At 39.7% G+C, this 20490-nt stretch overlaps 1 protein-coding gene across 1 annotated transcript in view; it reads right to left on the reverse strand.

Moving 5' to 3' along the window:
• KCNU1 (potassium calcium-activated channel subfamily U member 1) overlaps window positions 1-19297 on the reverse strand; it is a 54573-nt gene extending 35276 nt beyond the window's left edge. The window contains exons 1-17 of the mRNA XM_042475997.1: window positions 19109-19297; window positions 17983-18084; window positions 17127-17188; window positions 15800-15890; window positions 14978-15089; window positions 14367-14442; window positions 13063-13138; window positions 11591-11761; window positions 10874-10965; window positions 9063-9173; window positions 8006-8111; window positions 7458-7540; window positions 5653-5722; window positions 4371-4523; window positions 2531-2643; window positions 1562-1630; window positions 604-690 (exon numbers count right to left, since the gene is read on the reverse strand). Coding sequence (XP_042331931.1) covers window positions 604-690; window positions 1562-1630; window positions 2531-2643; window positions 4371-4523; window positions 5653-5722; window positions 7458-7540; window positions 8006-8111; window positions 9063-9173; window positions 10874-10965; window positions 11591-11761; window positions 13063-13138; window positions 14367-14442; window positions 14978-15089; window positions 15800-15890; window positions 17127-17188; window positions 17983-18084; window positions 19109-19297 — 1763 coding nt within the window. The remainder of the gene's footprint in view (window positions 1-603; window positions 691-1561; window positions 1631-2530; window positions 2644-4370; window positions 4524-5652; window positions 5723-7457; window positions 7541-8005; window positions 8112-9062; window positions 9174-10873; window positions 10966-11590; window positions 11762-13062; window positions 13139-14366; window positions 14443-14977; window positions 15090-15799; window positions 15891-17126; window positions 17189-17982; window positions 18085-19108) is intronic.
• Between the last annotated feature and the right edge of the window lie 1193 nt (window positions 19298-20490).

Below are 20490 nucleotides of genomic sequence, written 5' to 3' on the forward strand. Positions count from 1 at the left end.
GTAACTCTAAGGTCCAAAACACATTTCAAAAATAATCCAGTTTGACACTGCTTTAACTGCCCTGGCTCAATGTTAGGGAATTCTGGGAACTGTAGTTTTGTGAGACCTTTAGACTTCTCTGTCAGAGAGCTCTGGTACCATAATAAACTACAGTTCCTAAGATTCATTAGCACTGAGCCAGAGCAGTTAAAGCAGTCTCAAATTGGATTATTTCTGCAATGTGTTTTGGACCTGAGTCCAAATATGTTTTCCTGGCCACGCTTGTCCAGAGAGGGTTTGGCATTGCCTTCTTCTGAAGCTGAGCCTTGTGTTACAGAAAGATCAAAAGTAGGAGAAAGGATAGTTTCCTTCCTCCTCATTCATTGTCCTTATCCCCACCATAATAAATTCTATTCAGTCTTCACTTACATAATATTAACTGTTGTTTCTAAGGTTCTTTTCTTTATTTCTTTAGCTGAAGCTCTTGCCCCACTTCCACTCCCAAGTGGGCAAATACATGAAAGCGCACATGGCATGCCACTGGCTGTAATCCATTCCAAAGAATAACATTCTGAATATAATGCTAATTTCAAATCATGAATGCCTACAATGGAAAGCATTTACCTTCTGAGTTCCGTTACAGATCTGGCAATGAAAAAACCCATCGTGCTGACATCAATTTTAGTACTGGATGATGGGTTGATCATAATGCTGTGGTCAAACAGTTTGAGAATGATAATAAACAGGTTAATTTCTGCTTCGTGCATTGAATAAAAGTTGTCACTCATATAGCTACAGGTTAGAAGTGGGTGGTGATGGGCAAATGGGGATGAGGGACATATTGGCTGGCCTGTGTGGGAAAGGGACTAAGCAGGTGTTTCTCCTTTTTCCATGGCAGGTTACAGGGGGAGAATTTATCAGATTGGTATACACTGTGGCACCCTGTTAGTGAAGAGTTGGGCTCTAGAACCTCTATGGATCATTGGGTCTGAGGGGGTGGAGAAAAATTCGGTCTTTGGAACCAACCTAGGAGTTTACTGTCTCTTATGAAGTCTTCAAACTTGGGGGAAGGGGTTTGCCTCCCAGTAAATGACTGACTGGGCAGCAACCAATGGTTTCTAGATTGCCCACAGGGTCTGATGTTTCTCCCAAGGGAAGGTAGGGAAGGCTGGTCACAGGTTGACCACCTGGGCCTCAACTGGACCCTCATCTGGTTGCTCCCCCAACCTGCTTTGCTTTCCCCAAATCCAAATTGAGTTAAATAGGGTATATGTCAATAAAGTAGCCCTTATTTAACCCATTTATTTGTGCATGACCTCATTATTTCGTGGTTGGTCATTGATGCCCATTTCAAAGATAAAAAGAATTCACAGTTAAAGACAGGAATGCAGAACTACCATCCTGCATCACCTGAGGATTTCACCTTTCTTTACAGAAATCAGATCACCATTAGATTAGCTGGGGCTATTGCTAAATTTCAGAACAAATGGCTCTTGTGGTATATTACACTCAAAGTACAGTGAGAGAGTAGTATCTGTGTGATTTCTTATATTTAGAAGTGTTCAGTAATAGGTTTGCTCACCTGTTTGCATGAGGACCAGCTTGATTTTCAATAGCAAGGAGTATAAGATTAAGCTTCACAAAGCACAATCTAAGAAAAGAAACGAGCACAGATTAAACACATGAATGTGCAAATAAACAAGGATTTTAAAAACCTGGCAAATTCGGCGTTACGTTATCTGTTTTTGAATATTAAATATCCCCTCTTCCCTGGTGGGACTGATGGAAATTTGTGAATATCAGTTGAAAAATAAAGTTATAGAGTCACCTCTAGACTTCATATTCTGATCAGGATGGTTTAGGCAGAATGTTGATAAATGTTTGGGTCCCAGGCACATTGTGCAAGACACTCTGCTGAATCTATGTAAATCTGGGTCTGTATTTGGTCATCCTCTCCAGATCTGGTCTAAGAAATTACTGGCTGAGGTGAAGGACAAGATGTTATCTCCCCACCAGCCCATGCTCAGAGGCCTACAGGACTGGCAACTGGCAGTATGAGTTTCCTCAACCGTGCCTACAGAAGCAGACCAGTTTAAGAGTTCCAGGACAGGTTGCCTTCCAACAGGAGAAACAGTTAGGAGGCCACCACTTCTGATCTCCAATATCTTCTGACTGAAGCACTCAGTGTCATGTTAGCTCTGATCATCTGGATGATAGAATCCTTGGGAATCCCATACATGTTGTGTTGAGTTCCATGATGTATGACAGAGGGAAAGTACATGCATTACATAAAGATAGTAATAACCATGGGTGTTCACTAGGCACAATTCTGCCATCCCCCTCAGCATCATCATGGTGATCACCATTGGTTAGATGGGATGTGTATGAGGGAAAGCCTGGTTTTCAGCTAACTGGTTTGGACTATGCTTACCTGTTGAAAGGACAGGTATGCCCATCTGTTAAGGAGAGGATAGGTGAACGGTGTGGGTTGATAACTATGAGTGAGGGCTAAGAAATCAGGCTAAGGGGGAGGAAAAAATAAAGTACTTACCGGCAAGCATCTCTGAAAGACATGTCAACGAATTCAGTGGAGAAAAGCTGGGTCATCACCTTATATTCTTCGCCTTCTACTTCGTATTGGCTTGCAAAACTAAGACCCTCTTGCTGCAACAGATATAATTATGATTTGAGCCCTATTTGGAAGCTTGAGTTTGTAGTTTCTGCTAGACTTGTGAGCTCTGAAGTTTCATGGGTTAGCTTAGGGCTTGTCCTATTAATAGCAAGAATGAGGCAGTCATTTGAACAGACGTTTCTGGGTGGTGGTAGTAAGGCTGGGAAAGAGCCCTGCACTCTCTTTTTATTAGCATGCTGCTGTTCGATATAATAAAGGATGTCACCCCATTGCAAGTTTTGAAGAAATATCCAACCTCTAGTCCATAAGCCTTTATACATGGAATGAATAAGCACCAGAAATATGTTCTGCTGGATCAGTATTCATGCTACATATGCCTGACACTAACATGAAAGAGTTCATGAACATGTAGAATTAATTATATTTGTAGAGCATGTGTAAACAATTTTGAGAAAGGGGATGGGCTTTTGTACCTGAAATATTTACTCTTTTAGGTGCAGCACCACAGCGCATTTCATTTTCTTGGGTTGCAAATCCTTTCCAAATGAACTACTGAACTCAAGGGGACTTGCTTCTAAATAGACACATCTAGGATTGCAATATTTATTCAGGAAGAAAGTATTTAGCATGCCTTTCAGTAACACAATCTAATGATGGCAACAAAAATATAATTCATATCTCCCTTTGCCTATGGACTGGGCCCTTCCTATGGGGCTGTTCAGTGTCTCATGTGGCCTTTGAGATGTTTAGTAGTTTCCTTGAATGAGCCATCAAGACTAGTACTGGACATAGAGGTGTTGTGCACAATTTAGATGATTTTTTATTATTAGATAATATGGCATAGGCCAATGTGATGTCCTGTTGGTGGTTTTTAGTACATTGGCAAATGAATTAGGGGTCCTGCAGGATTTGAGCGCTAGGGTGTCCGTTTTAAAATGTGTAAGAAGGGGAATTCCAGGATCTCACTGAACATTTAAATTTCATGTTCAGTGGTAGTAAGCCTTTTCTTCAATGCCTCTGTGATATTATTGGGTATGTGTGTGACTAGGTCTCATTATAGAATTAAACTTACAAATAAAATAAAATAAAATAGAGGACTTGAAGTTTAGATGGGATTTTTGAATGAATTCAATGAAGTTTCATTTTGGAGGGAGGAGTATAAGCTCAAGAATGCTTTGCAGATTGGTTCAGATGCTGCCAGTTCAGTTGGCTTTTGGGTATATTTTGGAAACTGGTTGTCCAATTTTGGTATCCTTGGTGTGTGTGTGGCTGGAACCAAAGCCCAGAACACACCAAGGACCCACTGTATTTGGAGAAATGGAGTCCTAGGCAGCAATGGCATTGACTGGAATGGAAACACATGGTGGGGTGGAACTATTTTAAACCTTCAGATTATCTTGGTAACCAAAAACAAAACAAAACAAAAACAAAACACCCCCCGCCCCAAAAAAACATGTCTTCAGTTTTCTTGTTCAAAGACCCTATATTCCTCTCCCATTTGCATGGGAGAACTAGCCTATCTCTATTCCATGCTGATTTTCAAAGAGAAGGCAATATGACAGTGGAAGTAGAAATGGGAGCTAATGACTAGAGTGGGTTTTCCAGGATACGGTTGTTTGTTTTGAGGTCCTTTGGAATTTCTTGGTTCCAAAGAATTCATGGAACAGTTTTCAACACAAAGGGATCTTCACTTTTGACCTCTCTTATTTGCCTCCTGGTTAAAGCAACAGCCCATAAAATAGAAGAAATACAGAATCACCTGTAAACTTTCCCGGACGAACAGACTAGTCAACACTGTCGTCAAACCAGGTACCAAACAACTCTGTGCTATTAACCCAAGCTTGAGTTCAGCAAAGCAAATGACACTGTCCCCTTTCTTCCATTCCCAGTTGGGAAGCTTTGGCAAGTAGAGCTGTTTCCAGGTAAAACAAAGAGACATGCAAAGGGGTGAGAAATCATACAACAGCAGTTTCCATTAAAAACAATGACAATAGCATTCCAAGACAGTAGTAAACACTTGTTCTCTCACCGTCAGAAAGAAAGAAAGAAAGAAGAAGGGAAGGAAAAGTCTAAGGATGTGAGATAATAAAAATTCTCAATATTTCACAATCCTTAATTCTGCTTTTTGCTTATTTTCTTTTAAAATAAAAATAGATTTGTAGATTACTCATCCTCATGATACCTAAGTAACTTTCCTTGTGTAGTTATACTGAAGGTAAAATATAACTAGTCTAAAATTCAATGGAAGTGAACAGCACCTGTTCTTTCAACATAACTGCCATGTTATCTTCACCTCCCAAATAGAAGTGTTCAGAATTCCATCCAGCTGCTATTGCTTTCATATCAAAGCTATGCTATTCCATCTTAACCTCTGCTTTCCATTTTTTCATTTCCAAGTGACATTAACAGTCCATAACCACTGAGAATATTCAGTTTTTCACTGGGTTGGGAAAGACAATTGTTTGTCCTCTTTGGTGTGTGTGTTTGCGTGTGTGTTTGTGTGCTTGCAAGTCTCCAGTCAACTTATGACCACCCCACGAAGTTCATAGGGTTTCTCAGGCAAGGAACACTCAGAGGTGTTTTTGACAGTTCCTTCTCCTGAAATATAGCCTACAGCACCTGGTATTTCTTGGTGGTCTCCCATCAAAGTACCTAGGCATGTTTCAAAAATACTGTTTGCAACCTTGGGACTTCCCTGAGAACACCTCTCTCTTACTGCTCATTGGCTTCATTTTTGGCTCTGTCTCTCCTGACACTTGTCACCAATGTATGGTATGAGAGAAAGTGACTAACTTCTGTGAATGTTGTTGCATACATTGACTGGGACTTTCCCACCTCCACTTTTTGACTGCAGACTACACACTCCCCCATATAAAACCACCATTTCTTTGGGGTTGGACTACCCAACAAAATGATATGCTGCAGTTGAAACAAGGCACAGTAGGAAAATTAAGGAGCATAAATGATTTCAGTTCAGTTTGAGCACCAGTCTTTAAAGCTGTGCTCCACCATAATTTATCCTTAAAGAAAGCATGGCCAACCTTGTTAGCAGACTGGAGGATTTGTATTATGACTCTGGTACTTGGGAAGTGATTCTTGATGGATAGGACCCTGCATGGAAAAAAAGTGTTGATCAGTATGCTTTTTGCATTTAGGATTTAGTAAGGATAATAAACACATGTTAAGGAGAAGGACCACCACAGTGGATATTTTCATCTTCACTGAGTGCAGGTCATTTAATACAAATCATTCATTGGGTCACTTTGGGTAGCTATTGAGGCCAATGTCTTCTAAATGCAAAATATTCTCCCGTTATATTATCATCTAATCGTATTCTAAGTCAACACAAAACGTCTTACTATCCTACAGTTTAGGGTGTGCCAATGACACCTAAATCAGATTGGAATCTACTTTGATGATTCCAATTTAGGCCCCCCCCTTTTTTTTTTTCCGGGAGATTCAGACATGATCAAACCTAATTTTGATCCAAAAAAATAATAATCCAGAAATCCGAATTTGAAACACCTGGATTGTTCCACCCACTTTTAAAGTTAGCTTAACTATAATGGCTGGAAATGTATTACTGTTCAGTGGTTTAGGGCATGTGTGAAAAATAAAGCAGAAGCAGCAAGCAAATTCTGTCCTTTACACTTCTTATGGGGAGAAAGTCTGAAAAGGAGTTCTGTACTCATGGATGGAGATGCTACAAGAGGGTCAGGGTAGCTTGTTTGTTCTGCTCACAGATTTATATTAACCTATTTTTAACTCCTGAAATAAACTCCTGCTGTTTGTTATAAAACCCCATCTTTGCTGCAAAGTGAAAAACTTACCCTACCCTAGAAACTAGGGCCAAAATGGGTGTAAAGGAAATGCCACTAATAAAACTGCTACTTTAAAAAAACCAAAAAAACACCCTGAAACCAACACACTTGCATATGCACACATACAAATAAACAGATACTGTGCAGTGTAGGATGAGACTGAATGGGGAAAAGATTAGGAAAAGGAGACTAGAGTTTGCACCAAGCTAGAAGAGATGCTACTTACACCTACACCTGCAGTGCATGGGAACAAATCTGTACTTCACATCTTCATGTTAACATGATTTAGGATATATTCACACTGCAGAATTAAAGTGGTTTGACATCACTTTAACTATCATGAATCTGTCCTATAGAATCCCTGGATTTGTAAGTTGGGGTGCCAGAGCTTTCTGACAACTAGGCTGAATTCCTCACATAGCTACTTGTAAAGTACAATGATCATGATGGTTGCGGATGATGAAACCTATAGACCAGGGGTAGGCAACCTGCGGCCCGCGGGCCGGATGCGGCCCGCCAAGGCCTTGGGACCGGCCCCCGCCCGATCCTGCCACCGATTGCCACTGGAGCCTTTGGTCTCTCGCGTAAGGGCGTGGGGCCTTTGGCCTATCAGGAGGAGGCGGGCAAGGGGGGGCAAGCGGCAGGCAAGGGGGCAAGCAGCGGGCGAGGGGGGCAATTGTCTATAGAAGCCACCGAAACATGCATTTATATTAACATTTTTTTTAAAAAAATCAGCATTTTTTTTTGGGTGTCCTCCATTTTTTTTAAAAAAAAGTGTCCTCCATTTGAAAATTTTGTCCCACATTTGTCCCGGTTTATTTATTTATTTCATTTTGTTAAAAATTATTTCATTATTTATTTTTTGGCTTCGGCCCCCCAGTTGTCTGAGGGACAGCAACCCGGCCCCAGGCTCAAAAAGGTTGCCTTCCCCTGCTATAGACCAACACAATGGAAGATCTCAGAAATGGGAAGGCTGGACTACCGAAACCCAAGACTGAAAAACCACTTTGCACACTCTGTCTTACCTCATGATGTTGGACGTGTCCTCAATGTAAGGCTCAACAGAACATGTGTCAGCCAAGATGAGACATGCTTCAGCACTATGCATCTGTTTCCCAAGACAGTAAAGGGGATTGTAACCTTGGTTTGTATAAATTTTATTCTTATACATTTATATCACATACTTGGCATTGGCAGGGTCTTGGACCCTCAGGATCCATACCAACTTTATAATTCTATTATTCTATAACTTACGATGTGCAAACGCTGCATGGCGCTTGTGTCATCATGGCAGCTCCCATGTGGCAACATAGAGGCAACATTTCTTCTTTGGTGCGAAGAAATGAAAAGAGGACCAGTGGGAGGGAGGTACTGAGTTGACCAAAAAGGAGGGGAATAGGTAGCCAGGGGCCATATTTGCCTACTGTTGGTGTACACACTAGTGAGCTTGATAGACTATTGGCCTGACTTGATATAAGACATGGTTCCTACCTTCCCATCATTAGTTTAGTTCCATGAACATTTATTCATAGCTGAGGCTATAAAGCCTACTTTTACAGATGACGATAACTACCTGAACTCTCAGAAGATCTTCAGTCTTCATGACAGTACCTTGGAAGAAACTGCTATATGCAGCATAACATCTGAACACAGTTTCTAACTCCAGAGAAGGGGGATTTCTACATAAGAGAAATAGAAACAAGGGTAAACATTTTGGCATTTTAGTACTGTGATGATGTAAGTCTTCCTCATTCTGGAACTGTCTTTTAATAAAGAATATGGCCAGTGAGCAGCAGAAATTGCATTTCTATGTCCATTCCAGGCTGGTTCAACCTTCTATAAGTCACCTGAAGGATGCCAGTTCATGCCAGTTCATGCCAAAGTCATTATATTAATGGAATTGCATATAAGAAAGATATAAGATGCAACTGAGATTATGACATGGTTAAGCATTCAAAATTTATCCTGTGGTACTCACCCTTTAAGAAAAAGAATGTATTTCATGGTATCTATGTCAGTTCAACAGTACAGAAGGCATTTACTAGTTTACATTTTCAAACTATGCCCTTGGCACATCTTGGGGACAGGTTCTGCAAAGTCACCATAGAGCAGCACTTTTGCCCTTACAGTCAGGGACAAGTGAAGGACATTAAAAATTATATCTTACTCTGCTCTTTTTATGAACTCATAAGGAGAAGGACATTGGATGATATTACAGAACATGCAGAATCTTCACCAATTCAACTTAGACAATGAAGAAATAGAAGCAGTAAAAGAATTCTCATACCTGGGATCAAATATTGATAGAGACAGGGACCGCAGCCTTGAAGTCAGCTGCAAAGGGGGAAGTTTTGGGGTGGGGTGCAAGTGGCTATAGAATAGCTTCATTTAAATGAGGTGTCACATTCAACAAAATGACATACACATCTATCTCTAATAGAATACAAACCAAAGACTGTTTCTCCTAGATGCTGTTGGGCTCTCATCCTTATAGTCACAGGAAGCTGTCATGACTAATAACCCTTAATAGTGTAGCTCATTCATGTGTAGTTATGTTTCAACTCCAATTGCATCTATACTTAGCTTCCATTTCGGAACATGATATTCCACATAAAAGAGATAATACTTACTCTCCCAAAAAGACCATCTCAGTGGCAACATCTCCTGAAGCTTGAGCTAGGAAGTCCTTTATGAAAGCAGTTACGCTGTTCAGACTGATATTACCACAGACAACTATATACCTGCAGGAAGAAGAAATGTCTGAAGCTCATATCCTTGTATGAAAAAAATAACATGGTTATCTCTAATGCAGAACTGGCCTGTAGAGCTTCATAGCTACATGACATCATATCTATATATATATTAAAATGTAATAGGAAAACCTCAAATGTGTAGGCGAATGCAGAAGTCCAAACCAAAAGCGCAAGTTGAATGTTCGACTTGAAAAGATTTTATATAAAAATATAAATTATTGACATGTATATTTCCGGAATAGATTCTCTCTATAAATTGTCTAAATATTCCATCTGTGTCAAATCAATTATAAAAAATGCATGCAGAATCTAAGATGTTTTGATAGGCAGTGTTTGCCTCAGAACTTTGTACAGACAACACCATTCAAATGTTTGACACCATTCAAAGATTGGGTATTACATTTTTATATAAATTATTTCTATTTTCATATGAAGTCTTTTTAAAAGCTGATACATGAATTTTTCTCTGTCATCCCCTTTTTCTTTTATTCCCTTGCCCCATCCTTTTTCTTTTAGCACCTGGTAAACGAAACAATGGCCTACAGATGGGAAATGCTCAATATACATTTCAAGTCCCCAAGAAAGTGTCAGGAGCTGAGTCTTTCAGCTTGCCTGCCATGGTGAACATGCTTTGCTTGCATATAATATACTATGTGTTACTAAAATAATGGGACAAATTAATAAGTTAATTAGTAGTGTTGTTGCTCACATTCCTTTACTGGCTAAGGAACAGATGCGGAAAGCCTCTAGCTGGAGACTCAAGGCCAGTCCCATGAAAACAAATGGTACGGAGCAGAAAGAGGGATAACGATGAGAAAGAAGAAGAAAGAATTCTGTTTGGGTTTATGGGCAAATAGGGTGCAAGCCCACTTAAAAATCTGAGGTATGGTATAGTGCAGTGATGGTGAACCTATGGCATGTGTGCCAGAGGTGGCACTCAGAGCCCTCTCTATGGGCACATGTGCCATCGTCCCAGCACCGAGTTTGCCAGAGTTTGCTACTAGAAAGCCAGAGGGACACAGCACTTTGCAATAAATGAGTGGGTTTGGGGTTGCAGTTTGGGCACTTGGCCTCTAAAAGGTTCACCATCACTGGTATAGTGTAACTATACTGTACTGTTGTTGGATCCTCAGTCTTGACAACACACTTCTGTGGTGAACATCATTAGTTTCTGAATAAAGTTGTTTCTTTTTTTATGAACCAGTACATGACAGATAGGGGCTACCAAGGATTACAGAATATAAGGAGAGATTGTTGCCATTCAGGAAACATATGGGGTTTGGGGGTTTCTTGATGCTCAATTCCAACTTGCTTGAGAATTTGTAAATATGGTACTTCATTTGCAAAAGAAGTAACAAGGAGAGCAGTTCAGTGAGAATTGCTCAGGACTTCTTCTTTCTCTTATGTAGTAAAAGTAAGCCCCTCATCCACTCCTTTTAATTTTTTGAGTCTCAGGTCCTCCTGTCTGCATTGGCCAAAAGTCTGAAGACAGGAGCATTATGCACTGGAACATAGACTGAATTGGCCACAATAGCAGCTGCACATACTGGGTCACACCTGGTGAAGTGGTGCCGCATTGTTCTCAAGGGCCGGATGGACCAATCCCATATCAGCATGGCTAACCCATCCTGTTCCCTTTCAAAGGGTTTGCTTTTTATTGCAGTGAAAATGAAATTGAAATCACTTACTTCCTGCCTTTCACAGCCTCATAGGACCCTCTGTAAATCCTAGTGCTTCCAACAATGTCTGCCATTTCAGGAACCAAATTTGCAAAGAGGATCTTGGATAACGGAGATATAAACATGATTATTTTCTTGAATGCAAACATAATTTTTACAAGTCAAGTTGAATTTCAAGGAACTGCCTATGCAAAACGGATACAATGGCCCAACGTCATTACATGTTTATGAAGAAATCTCTACACAGTAACACACACCTAAATTGGAAAACTGCATGGAAAAGGCAATGCTTCTTCCTTTGGACATGAAGAAGATGCAGAGCCTGAAACCCTTAGGCTGGGATGTCAGTTCATTAACATAGGAACAAAACATTTTAAGCCCCAAACATCTGAGAGTCAAGGGTTGAGAAACACTATCATAGTACTTGAGAGAACTCTTTTGTGATAATTATTAGCCGCTCATGAATTGAGGGTCAATAAAGATATGTATCTGAAGAAAACATTGTAGTGGGGCAAGACCTTCTCAATTTCCCAACAAACTGTCTCTTTGCCCTCTCTGAAAGGAGGTAGCTATGTGCTAGGCTGCCTACACATTGCTTCCCATATTGTTAATTGCAAGCCCCATCATCTCTTCCACTGGGAAACTATTCACAGGCATCTGGAGAGAACAGAAGAGATATGTGAAAATAATCTATTTGCTAATTCAAATCCTAATATATGTTCTTACCAAACCAGCAACGATGAAGAAAAGGATGAATCCACGTCCTAAATTGGTTTTGACAATTATATCCCCGTAACCAACTGTAGACATGGTCACCATAATCAGGTATAAACACTCAAAATAAGTCAGGTTTTGGGAATTCTTCTGCTTTTCCCATGGATCACCAGTATTTTCCATCTACAGAATAAACAATAAAAACAAAAATGGAGAAAACATAAGATGCAGAACTGGTATAAGCAATCCTTGTTAAAATTGCATTACACTCCTTAAGTATATATATACTTTATTTTTAAATAGGAGAAACTCAGACTGTATTTAGCACTCTTGTTACACCTTAATGTAAAAGATAAAGGTTTTCCCTTTGATAAGGTTTTCAAGTTGTGTCGGTCTGTAGGAGGCAGTGTCCATCTATGTTACTAAGATGAACAGCCAGCATTGTCAAAGAAATCCCTGTCATCATGTGGCCAGCATGACTGCACAGAATGCTGTTACCTTCCCATTAAAGTGGTACCTAGTTATCTACTTGTTCTTTTACATGTTTTCAAACTGTTACGTTGACAGAAGCTGGGACTAGTGACTTGAACTGCTGACCTGACGATCTTGCAACCATCAGAATCAATGTCTTAACCACTGACCCACTGACCCACAGTTATACCTTATTTATCTTGATTACTTTACCTTTTCTACCTTGTGGTGTGGTATTGTTTGCCTTCATGTCATTTAAAATGTGTATTATTATTATTATTATTATTATTATTATTCATGGCCTGTTGGCTGAAATAAAGTAATGTAATGTAAAAAAAATGTAATGTAATTATTATTATTCACACACACACACATAATATTATCTTGTTTGCTGTTGCGTTCCTTCAAGGAACCATAAGGAGAACCTATTATAGAGTTTTCATGGCAAGCTTCTTCAGAGGGGGTTTGCCATTGCCATTCTCTTATTCCATTCTGTTATACTACATATAGCTTCTCTTATTTTAAGTCATATAGACGTCATATTCATCAAAACAATATAGGGGCTTTATCCATCTATTCAGTTTTTTAACAGGTTTGGCAATGAATAATTCATGTAGAACATCTGCCTTCTAAACCAGTTTACAGTTAGCATTGTCCTTAGGTTCTCCCTAATCACATAATTTTCCATAGTGTCTGCTATGTTATTATAACAACTCTTACAGGCTTTTATATATTCTCCGTCTTGTCTTTTATCTTATTCTTAACCATTTTTATCCATTTGAGCATTTGTACAACCCTAATGGGCTTCTGTGAAACACAGGCATTCATGGATTTAACCTTAAGTAAATCTTAACTGCAATATGAAAGTATATATAAGTTATAGACTACTAATATTTTCATGAGTCAAAGATTCTTCTCATCAGGGTTTCCCAACACTTAAAAAATGGGTTTGTTTTTGTTTTAAAAAAAATTCTTGAATATTTTCAAATACTCTTTCCATCCCTATTACATACCCAATGAAGAAATCCTGCAGCAGTTAGCCAGGTACTGACAAATACAGCTAGTAGTTTGGTCAACTTGATTGCAGTACTGGAAAGGAAAGGAAAGATACAGTGTGAGTGATAAAACAGGGACAGACACCAATGACACATCTACTTAGTCCTCCCAGTATCTTAGCTCAATGCTGCGATGCACATTGCATTATCAATTAGCAACTGCTCTAAGCCCTATTTGAGAAAAGTGTGTATTGTGCATCAAATGGAAGAGTGTTCAGAGCCACACCTTTTCTCCCAGCACAGATGCAAGGCCCCTGTTCCAAATCTCCCCGCTCCCTTTAGATTTATATTTCAGACTGTGTTTTGATCGTGGAGCTTCCACAGTGGCTATCAAAAATAATATTAAATTATAAATTTCCCAACAACAGTCACACATATTGCAGCAAATTATCTTCATTCTAGTTTCTCTCCTTAGATTGGAGTTCCAAGTATCCTACTTTTGTCTCCGAAATGGAGCAAATGTATTAGACGTTCTTCATTGCTTTGTTGTGGTTTTAATGTCTAAATGTTGCACACAGTCATCACAGAGTTTGCAACAGTTCACTTTTTCTTATTTGCATCTTCTCCCCTCTGTCTTTGATGCACTTAAAAAAAAATCTTTGTGCACTCATGCGATATAGTATATATAGCTGAGATTTTTTGATATGGTGCTGTCTCAGTGCAGACGAGGTTTCCAGCAGGATAAATGACAATGTCAGGAGGAGGAAGCCACACAAACACAGTCCATCTTTCACAAATTACTGATTTGCTGATGAAAAGAAAACCAGTACGGTTTCTCTCCATCATAAAACATCCTCACACCCTATCTTGCAGTTATTTGTTTTTCAGCACAGAAGATCATATCATTCAGTGGTCATGTAAGAGTATGACCTACTTAGCAAGCAAGAGAAAACTCAAAGTGGGGGTTGGAATGGTTTGTTTATCAAAGAGGAGAACATGCAGCATTCCTTGGCTTTTTCTGTAGCCTTTAGCCTCCAACGACAATCCTGGTTACATTTTTCTCTGGGAAATGAGATAAACTCTCTTTCTTGGAACCTCTAGGAGCTGTAATTCACATTTTAAATGGATTGTGTGAACCCTCTGTATAGCTTTATTTTGGGGGGAACTGTTTTTCCAAAAAGTAGACTTTTAGTTGTTTCTGCTTTCATTTGTGGGTTCTTCCTCTCCACAGTTTTGGTGGTCTTTGTAATCTACAGAGGGTTGTGAGACAGAAATAGACCATAGTCACCAACCTTGGATAACCCAGTCCATGTTTTGCTTACCCACTTGTGGTGATGTGAAGGAACTGCATTATTTTGGGAAGTTCCATCAATCTGAGTGCTCTCAGAAACCGCAAACCTACAGAGGAGAAAGTGAGGAGACGCATATGAGAAAGAACCTTCTTGCACTAACACTCCATTTGTTATCAAGGAGTCAGCATTTAGGTGTCAATCCCCTATATTTATGTCTGTGAAGGTCCCTTTGAATTCTTATAGTTCCTTCTGAGAAAAGTATTTAGCCACAATATCCCATCCTGTGAAGAGGATGGCATTGTTGTGAGAGTATTCGAGGAATGTTAGCTTAAAGTATATGAAGGGGTCAGGGACGATTCTCAGTTGGACCCTATAACTATTCACAGATTGTACAGATGATTGTTTGACAGGGCTCTTTTGAATAATGGAATGCTAACTCATACGTTTAAATTCAGTTGACAATCCCAGTTAAAGCAGACCAATTGACTCAACTGCTGTATGAAGTCAACACCTATATAAATCCCATTGATTGGCTGGTAGTTTTTAGGCTACAGTAGTGATGGCAAACCTTTCATGATGAGTACCTGCACTTTTTTATGATCACACCTGAAAGATGCAGAGTTGTTTCTATGTGTACTCACCAAGCCAATTTCTTTCCAAATAGAAGGCTATGCAGACTGGAGTGATGGTGAAGAAGTCTACAACGGAATTAAGCTCAAGCCAAAATATCAGCTTGTCATTTGCTGCCAAGAACTAGGGAAAAAATGCACACAATCAGATGACACAATAGTCATTATCTCCCTAAATTTCCTTTATTTCCAAACTAGTCTCTCACAAAATTTAACTTAAAAGCTCATGTTTGCAAGGGGGCCAGAAAGCATGGAAGATTAGTAAGAACATGCTTTCTGGACTCCTTGCAAACATTGCATGTCTTGGCCACTGCATCAGCTCAGTATCTGTACCTTGAAGAAAGGTCTAAAAGGGTTGCTGTTTCTGCTTGTAGAAGCTTCTCCACACAAAGTCAGCATAGTTTTATGATCACATCAGCTTCCCCTTCTGCCCTCTGTCCATCATATGGAGACAATGGATATAAACACTGTGTATATGTCTCCCACTATAAAGATGAGAGCAATCTAGTACTTTTATTTCCAGCACAGAAGATCTCCCAAGATTCCAGAGTAAAGTTAGTGTTTCTTTTCTTCAACATGGAAATGTTTGCTTAATAATAATAATAATACCAAGCTATAGTTATGATTGTAATGAAATCCAGGAGTAACCCTTAAATAACAGGATTAAAGGTGGAAAAGGTGATGCCAGGCTTTGTTGGACTGCAACTTGTATCACACACTACGGCTGTTGGGAGTTGCAGCCTAGCAAGAGTCAGAGAATTAAAATTTGCATTAGGTGGACATTTATTTTTGTTACTGACGTTTGCTGTTGTTATTACAACAAGGATCTCTTACCCGTAATCCAAAGTAAAGGAGGAAGAATACATTGAAGAATAGGTCTATATTAATTGTCTTGTCTTCAAAGGTGAGACAGAATTCACTAACACTGGAAGAAACAGGATATTTTAATTAATTAATTAATTAATCAAATATTCATTATCTTTTATAGATATAAGGTTTCCAAACAACCCTTGAAATCAGTATTGGACAACATCTAACATGTTCTGCACCAGAACTGGGCTATAAGAGCCTTAAACAATTTACAAACACACACACACACACACCCCTGATGTGCTGCTCTGGATCTTCTGGGAAAATTTGTTCTTGTACCAATGTGGCTGTCTGTACAGATGTCCCTCTGAGCCACCCAGTATGTTTGCGGCTGCCAAGAGTCTCTCGTTCTGAGGTCAGAACAAGGTGCTCAACATATGTTTGTCTCTGTTTATCTCATGCTGACCTCAGAAGTGAGCAACCCACAACATCACACAGTGGGATGCCCATGCAGGCAGCCACCACAGTGGCTGAAATGGAAGACCAGGTAATGGGGGAGACTGGGGAAATTGTGGGACCAGGATATTCTGGGCTACTCTGGAGGTTTTTCTGGAAAACGAATGGCATCCTTAATGGTGTATGTAACTTGTCAAAACAACAACAGCAATAATAATATATAAGTAGAGAGATCTTGTAGCACCTTTGATACTCAGGGGCTGTGCAGACCACCCCAGGGGACGGTCTGCAGCCACCTTCAGCTGTTCTGGATGGGGCTATGGTAACCTCATGCCGCAGCCCTGATCTGGCATTTCCAAGGAGCAAAAAGGAACTACAAAAAGCAGCTCCTTTTTGCATCCTGGAAAGGGTGTGATAGCCACAGTGCTGCAGCTTTAAGGCACGCCTTTAGCACTGCGTCATGTGGACACATCGCTAGAAGAACACTGTGATGCCGTGTACTGTATGGAGAAGTGTGCAGTGCCAGACCACCCCAGGGATGGAGTCAGGGCATGCATCATGCGGTCTCCAAACCCTGACTCCCTTTTGAAATTACCTACCCTATTTGTGAGCAAGAGGAATAAGAAATTCATTAACAGTTTCTCAGAGGCGGGGGAACAGTTTGTTTCGTTCTTTCATGTTAGTTGTAGCTGCTGCCATTTGGCAAAGAGTGACCAAAACAAATTGCAAAAAGATTAGCAGTTTGGCTAATCTTTTGTGTCTTCCCTAGTGCCCTAGGTCCACCATCTTTCTGATGACTTGGAGAGTTGGGAAGAGTTTCCACACACAAAGAGAAATATGGAAATAAAGTGTGCAAACTAAAATAAAGCTTTAGAAGTGTTAAAGTTCAGTTTACCCGTAGCAGTTGATAAAGTAAATGACGAGTGATCCAATACTAAAGAGGAACACCAGTATTACCTGAAACAAAAATCAGTATGTCAGTCATACTAGATCTCCTTAAAGTTTTCCCCAATAATGAAGGGTAGAGCCACACAAATTGGTTTTAAATTGGATGCTACTTTAGATTACTTTATTGTGATTGGTACCTTGCTGATTGAAAGAAGAGGTTCATCACACTGTCTTAATGCAAGATGAACATGTTGTAATACATGTAACCAAAAGGGAGTAATCACTGAACACTGAATTGTTGAACCATTGAATTGCTGGAAGAAACAGCAGCTTCTGCATTTGTTCTTGCTGCTTCCCTGTTCACTATGGATGGGATGCCTTAGGCAGAAAGGGATTAGGATCATTTGTCTTCCTTTTATGCTTGCTTTTCCTTTCTCTGTCAGCCATCTATCCCAAAAACATGAGTGCAAACTGTTGTAAAAGAAAAGAACCGCCCCAGACTGAACTGTCCACTCTCTTCCCATCTACATTTTGAGAAGGAAGAACATTCCACAACATGTCTTTCTCCCAGCCTTTTCTTCTTAGAGCAGTGGTCTCCAAACCGACATTCTTAGACATTCCTGGACTTCAGCTTAAAACAAACAAACCAAAACCTTCAGGTGGCATGACCAATGCTCAGAGATTCCAAGTCTGTAGTCCAAGATCTAAGGGTGAAGATTGGAAACAAATTTCCTACAGTATGCTCTGTTGGTTACATAATTTTTGGATCCATATAGAGGATAACTTAATTACCATATGATGATGCTTTCCACGATAGGTTTCAGATATGCACTAAGGGAATATATACACATGGAACTACTCACCACAACACGTCCTACAGAAGTCTGAGCTGAGAGCATCCTCACCACCCAGTCTTGAAAGTATCCCTTCCAGCGGTCCAGGAGAGGGAATTTTACAGATTGTATCTATGCAATGTAAAAAGGGGGAAATGGTCCTTGTAATGTACCTTTCTATGCACTGATGTATAGTATGAGCAAAAGTTTGAATCTTCTTGATGCACTAGGCTAACTTCATTGTCATTTACACTAGCAGCTACACTTTTATAGAAGTCATGCAATGATGGCAAAGGAAGGAGGGAAAAAGGAGTAGTGGGAAGAAATGGATGCTGATCATGAAAAGCCCATTTATCCAATGCCTGCTTCTTTGTGACTCTCTGAATCCTGGGTGTTTTGATAAGGCTGGTTTGTAAAATCACCTGCCCTAACATATGGGTGATTTTCAAGCTAGACTTCCATAGAAACCCTGGATCCAATGACCCACCCAAAGCCAAACATTTGAAAAATAGGTTCACCAAGGATGCCTGCACCACCCATTGAGAAGCTATGAGCCTGTACAGACAGACAAAGTAAAGCTGCTTTGGGTCACTTTGGATTTATGCAGTTTAAATGATGCATGTGTCCTAAGAGGCCAGAAGCCATGCCAAAGCCACACTCCAGCCCTAAGAACTAAGATGCATGTGTCATTTAAACAACATACCTCCAAAGTGACCCAAAGCAGCTTTATTTTGGCCTGTCTGTATGGGCCCTATATGTCTGTGGTGTGGCCGGGAGGTAATTGTGGATAGATATGCTGGACAACTCCACTCACGGTAACTAAAAAAAAGATAATATGTAGGCATAATTTGGAATTATATCTCCATATATCACCAAGACATATTGGCTGGCCAATGATTCCTATAGCAATTATTAAAGAACCAGCTGGGCAATGTTGAAAAGAAACATTTAATCAAAAGCCAATTAATAACTTAATTAACTTGGAAAGAAGTGAATGCTAAAAAGTACAATTTAAGACAAACAATTAAGCTTTAAGATAAATGGAAATTGCCCCCTTTTTGTAGGAAGCTTTCTAATTTAAGTGATAACCGGCTTTAAGTTGTTAGTTAGTCGCTGTATATTTGTGAGTTCTCCTTCCCTCCCAGCATCTGTTTACCTTAAAATGATTAGCAATTAGAGAGAAGATGTAGCTCACAAAGCTCTCAACTATCCTATACAAAATGATGAGGATGAGGCCTCCCACAAAAATAGACAGACAGGCAGTGATAAAGGCTACTTGGACATAATCTGTACAGTGTGATGCAATCTCCTCAATCCAGTCTTCTTCTGGTATGTACTGAGCCATGGTTCCTCCTTTCCTGTCTGTCTTCTCCTCCCAACTGATCACTTACAGGTTCTGAAAGGGCCTATGCCTTGGCAGAATCTTTGTGATGTCACTGCCAACATGTAGGGCATAATAGTAATCCTAGTGTGACTGTGGGCTGGAAACATTACCTAGAAACCATTGAGGAGAGGTAGACAACCTGTTGTTGTCCCAGTGTTTTATTTGTTATTTAAATTTAAGAGATTTCTGGATCCTTCCCCAGCCCACAGGAGATTCTGAATCAATGAACAAATAGGAACAAAATTGTACACAAAGTTTTTAAACATATTAAAATATTCTTTAAAAACTTGTATTTTTAGTTGTATTCTTTATTGCTGTAAACTGCCTGGATTTCCTGTGAATGGGCGGGATATAAAAAAAATAATTTTTATTATTATTTATTATTATTATTATTATTATTATTATTATTATTATTATTATTTAAAAATCAACTTTTAAAAAATCCTAACAATTTGAAAATAGACCAGTTTCATACATTAGCAGCCATGCAGAGCAACACTGCTTTGACTGCTTGCTGGAAGCCTAAAAGAGATGGAGCCAGCCTAACCTCCTTGGTTAGGGAGTCCCACAGTTGTGATGTTACTACAGAGAAGACCCTGTTATGTGTACCTACCAACCTAGCTTCACAAGATGTTGGGACCCACAACAGAGCCTCCTCCAGGGATCTCAGATTTTAGGCAGGCTCCTATGGGAAGAGGTAGTCTTTCAGATATCCTGGCCCTATGCCTTTATGGATTTGTAGGTCAAAACTAGCACCTTAAATTCAATTCTGAAGCAAATTGGAAACCAATCTTCTGATTGTTTGGAATCTCTCCAAATCATGGACCATTTGCCATGGTGGGTTTTGCCCTCCAGAAGGTTTTCTCTATCCTTCAGGAATCTAGAACCAACTTGTCAGAAATACTATTTTTAAAAAAGACCCCCCCCCCCCGGCTGCATTATATATATTCATATGATACACATATATTATTCCTTCAGGGTTTGTGTTTATGCTCCTAATTTTGTGAGTTCCAAAGATGATTTTTGTCAATTTGAAGGGAAGATAACTGGAGTACAATTTTTAATAGGTAGAAATTGTTTTGGCTACCTCCCCCCTACCCTAGATAATCTTTCAGCTGTTCAGAACACCATATCTGAACGTGCGTTTTCCAGGT

The sequence above is a fragment of the Sceloporus undulatus genome, chromosome 6, assembly GCF_019175285.1.
Source record: "Sceloporus undulatus isolate JIND9_A2432 ecotype Alabama chromosome 6, SceUnd_v1.1, whole genome shotgun sequence".
Taxonomy (NCBI): Eukaryota; Metazoa; Chordata; class Lepidosauria; order Squamata; family Phrynosomatidae; genus Sceloporus; species Sceloporus undulatus.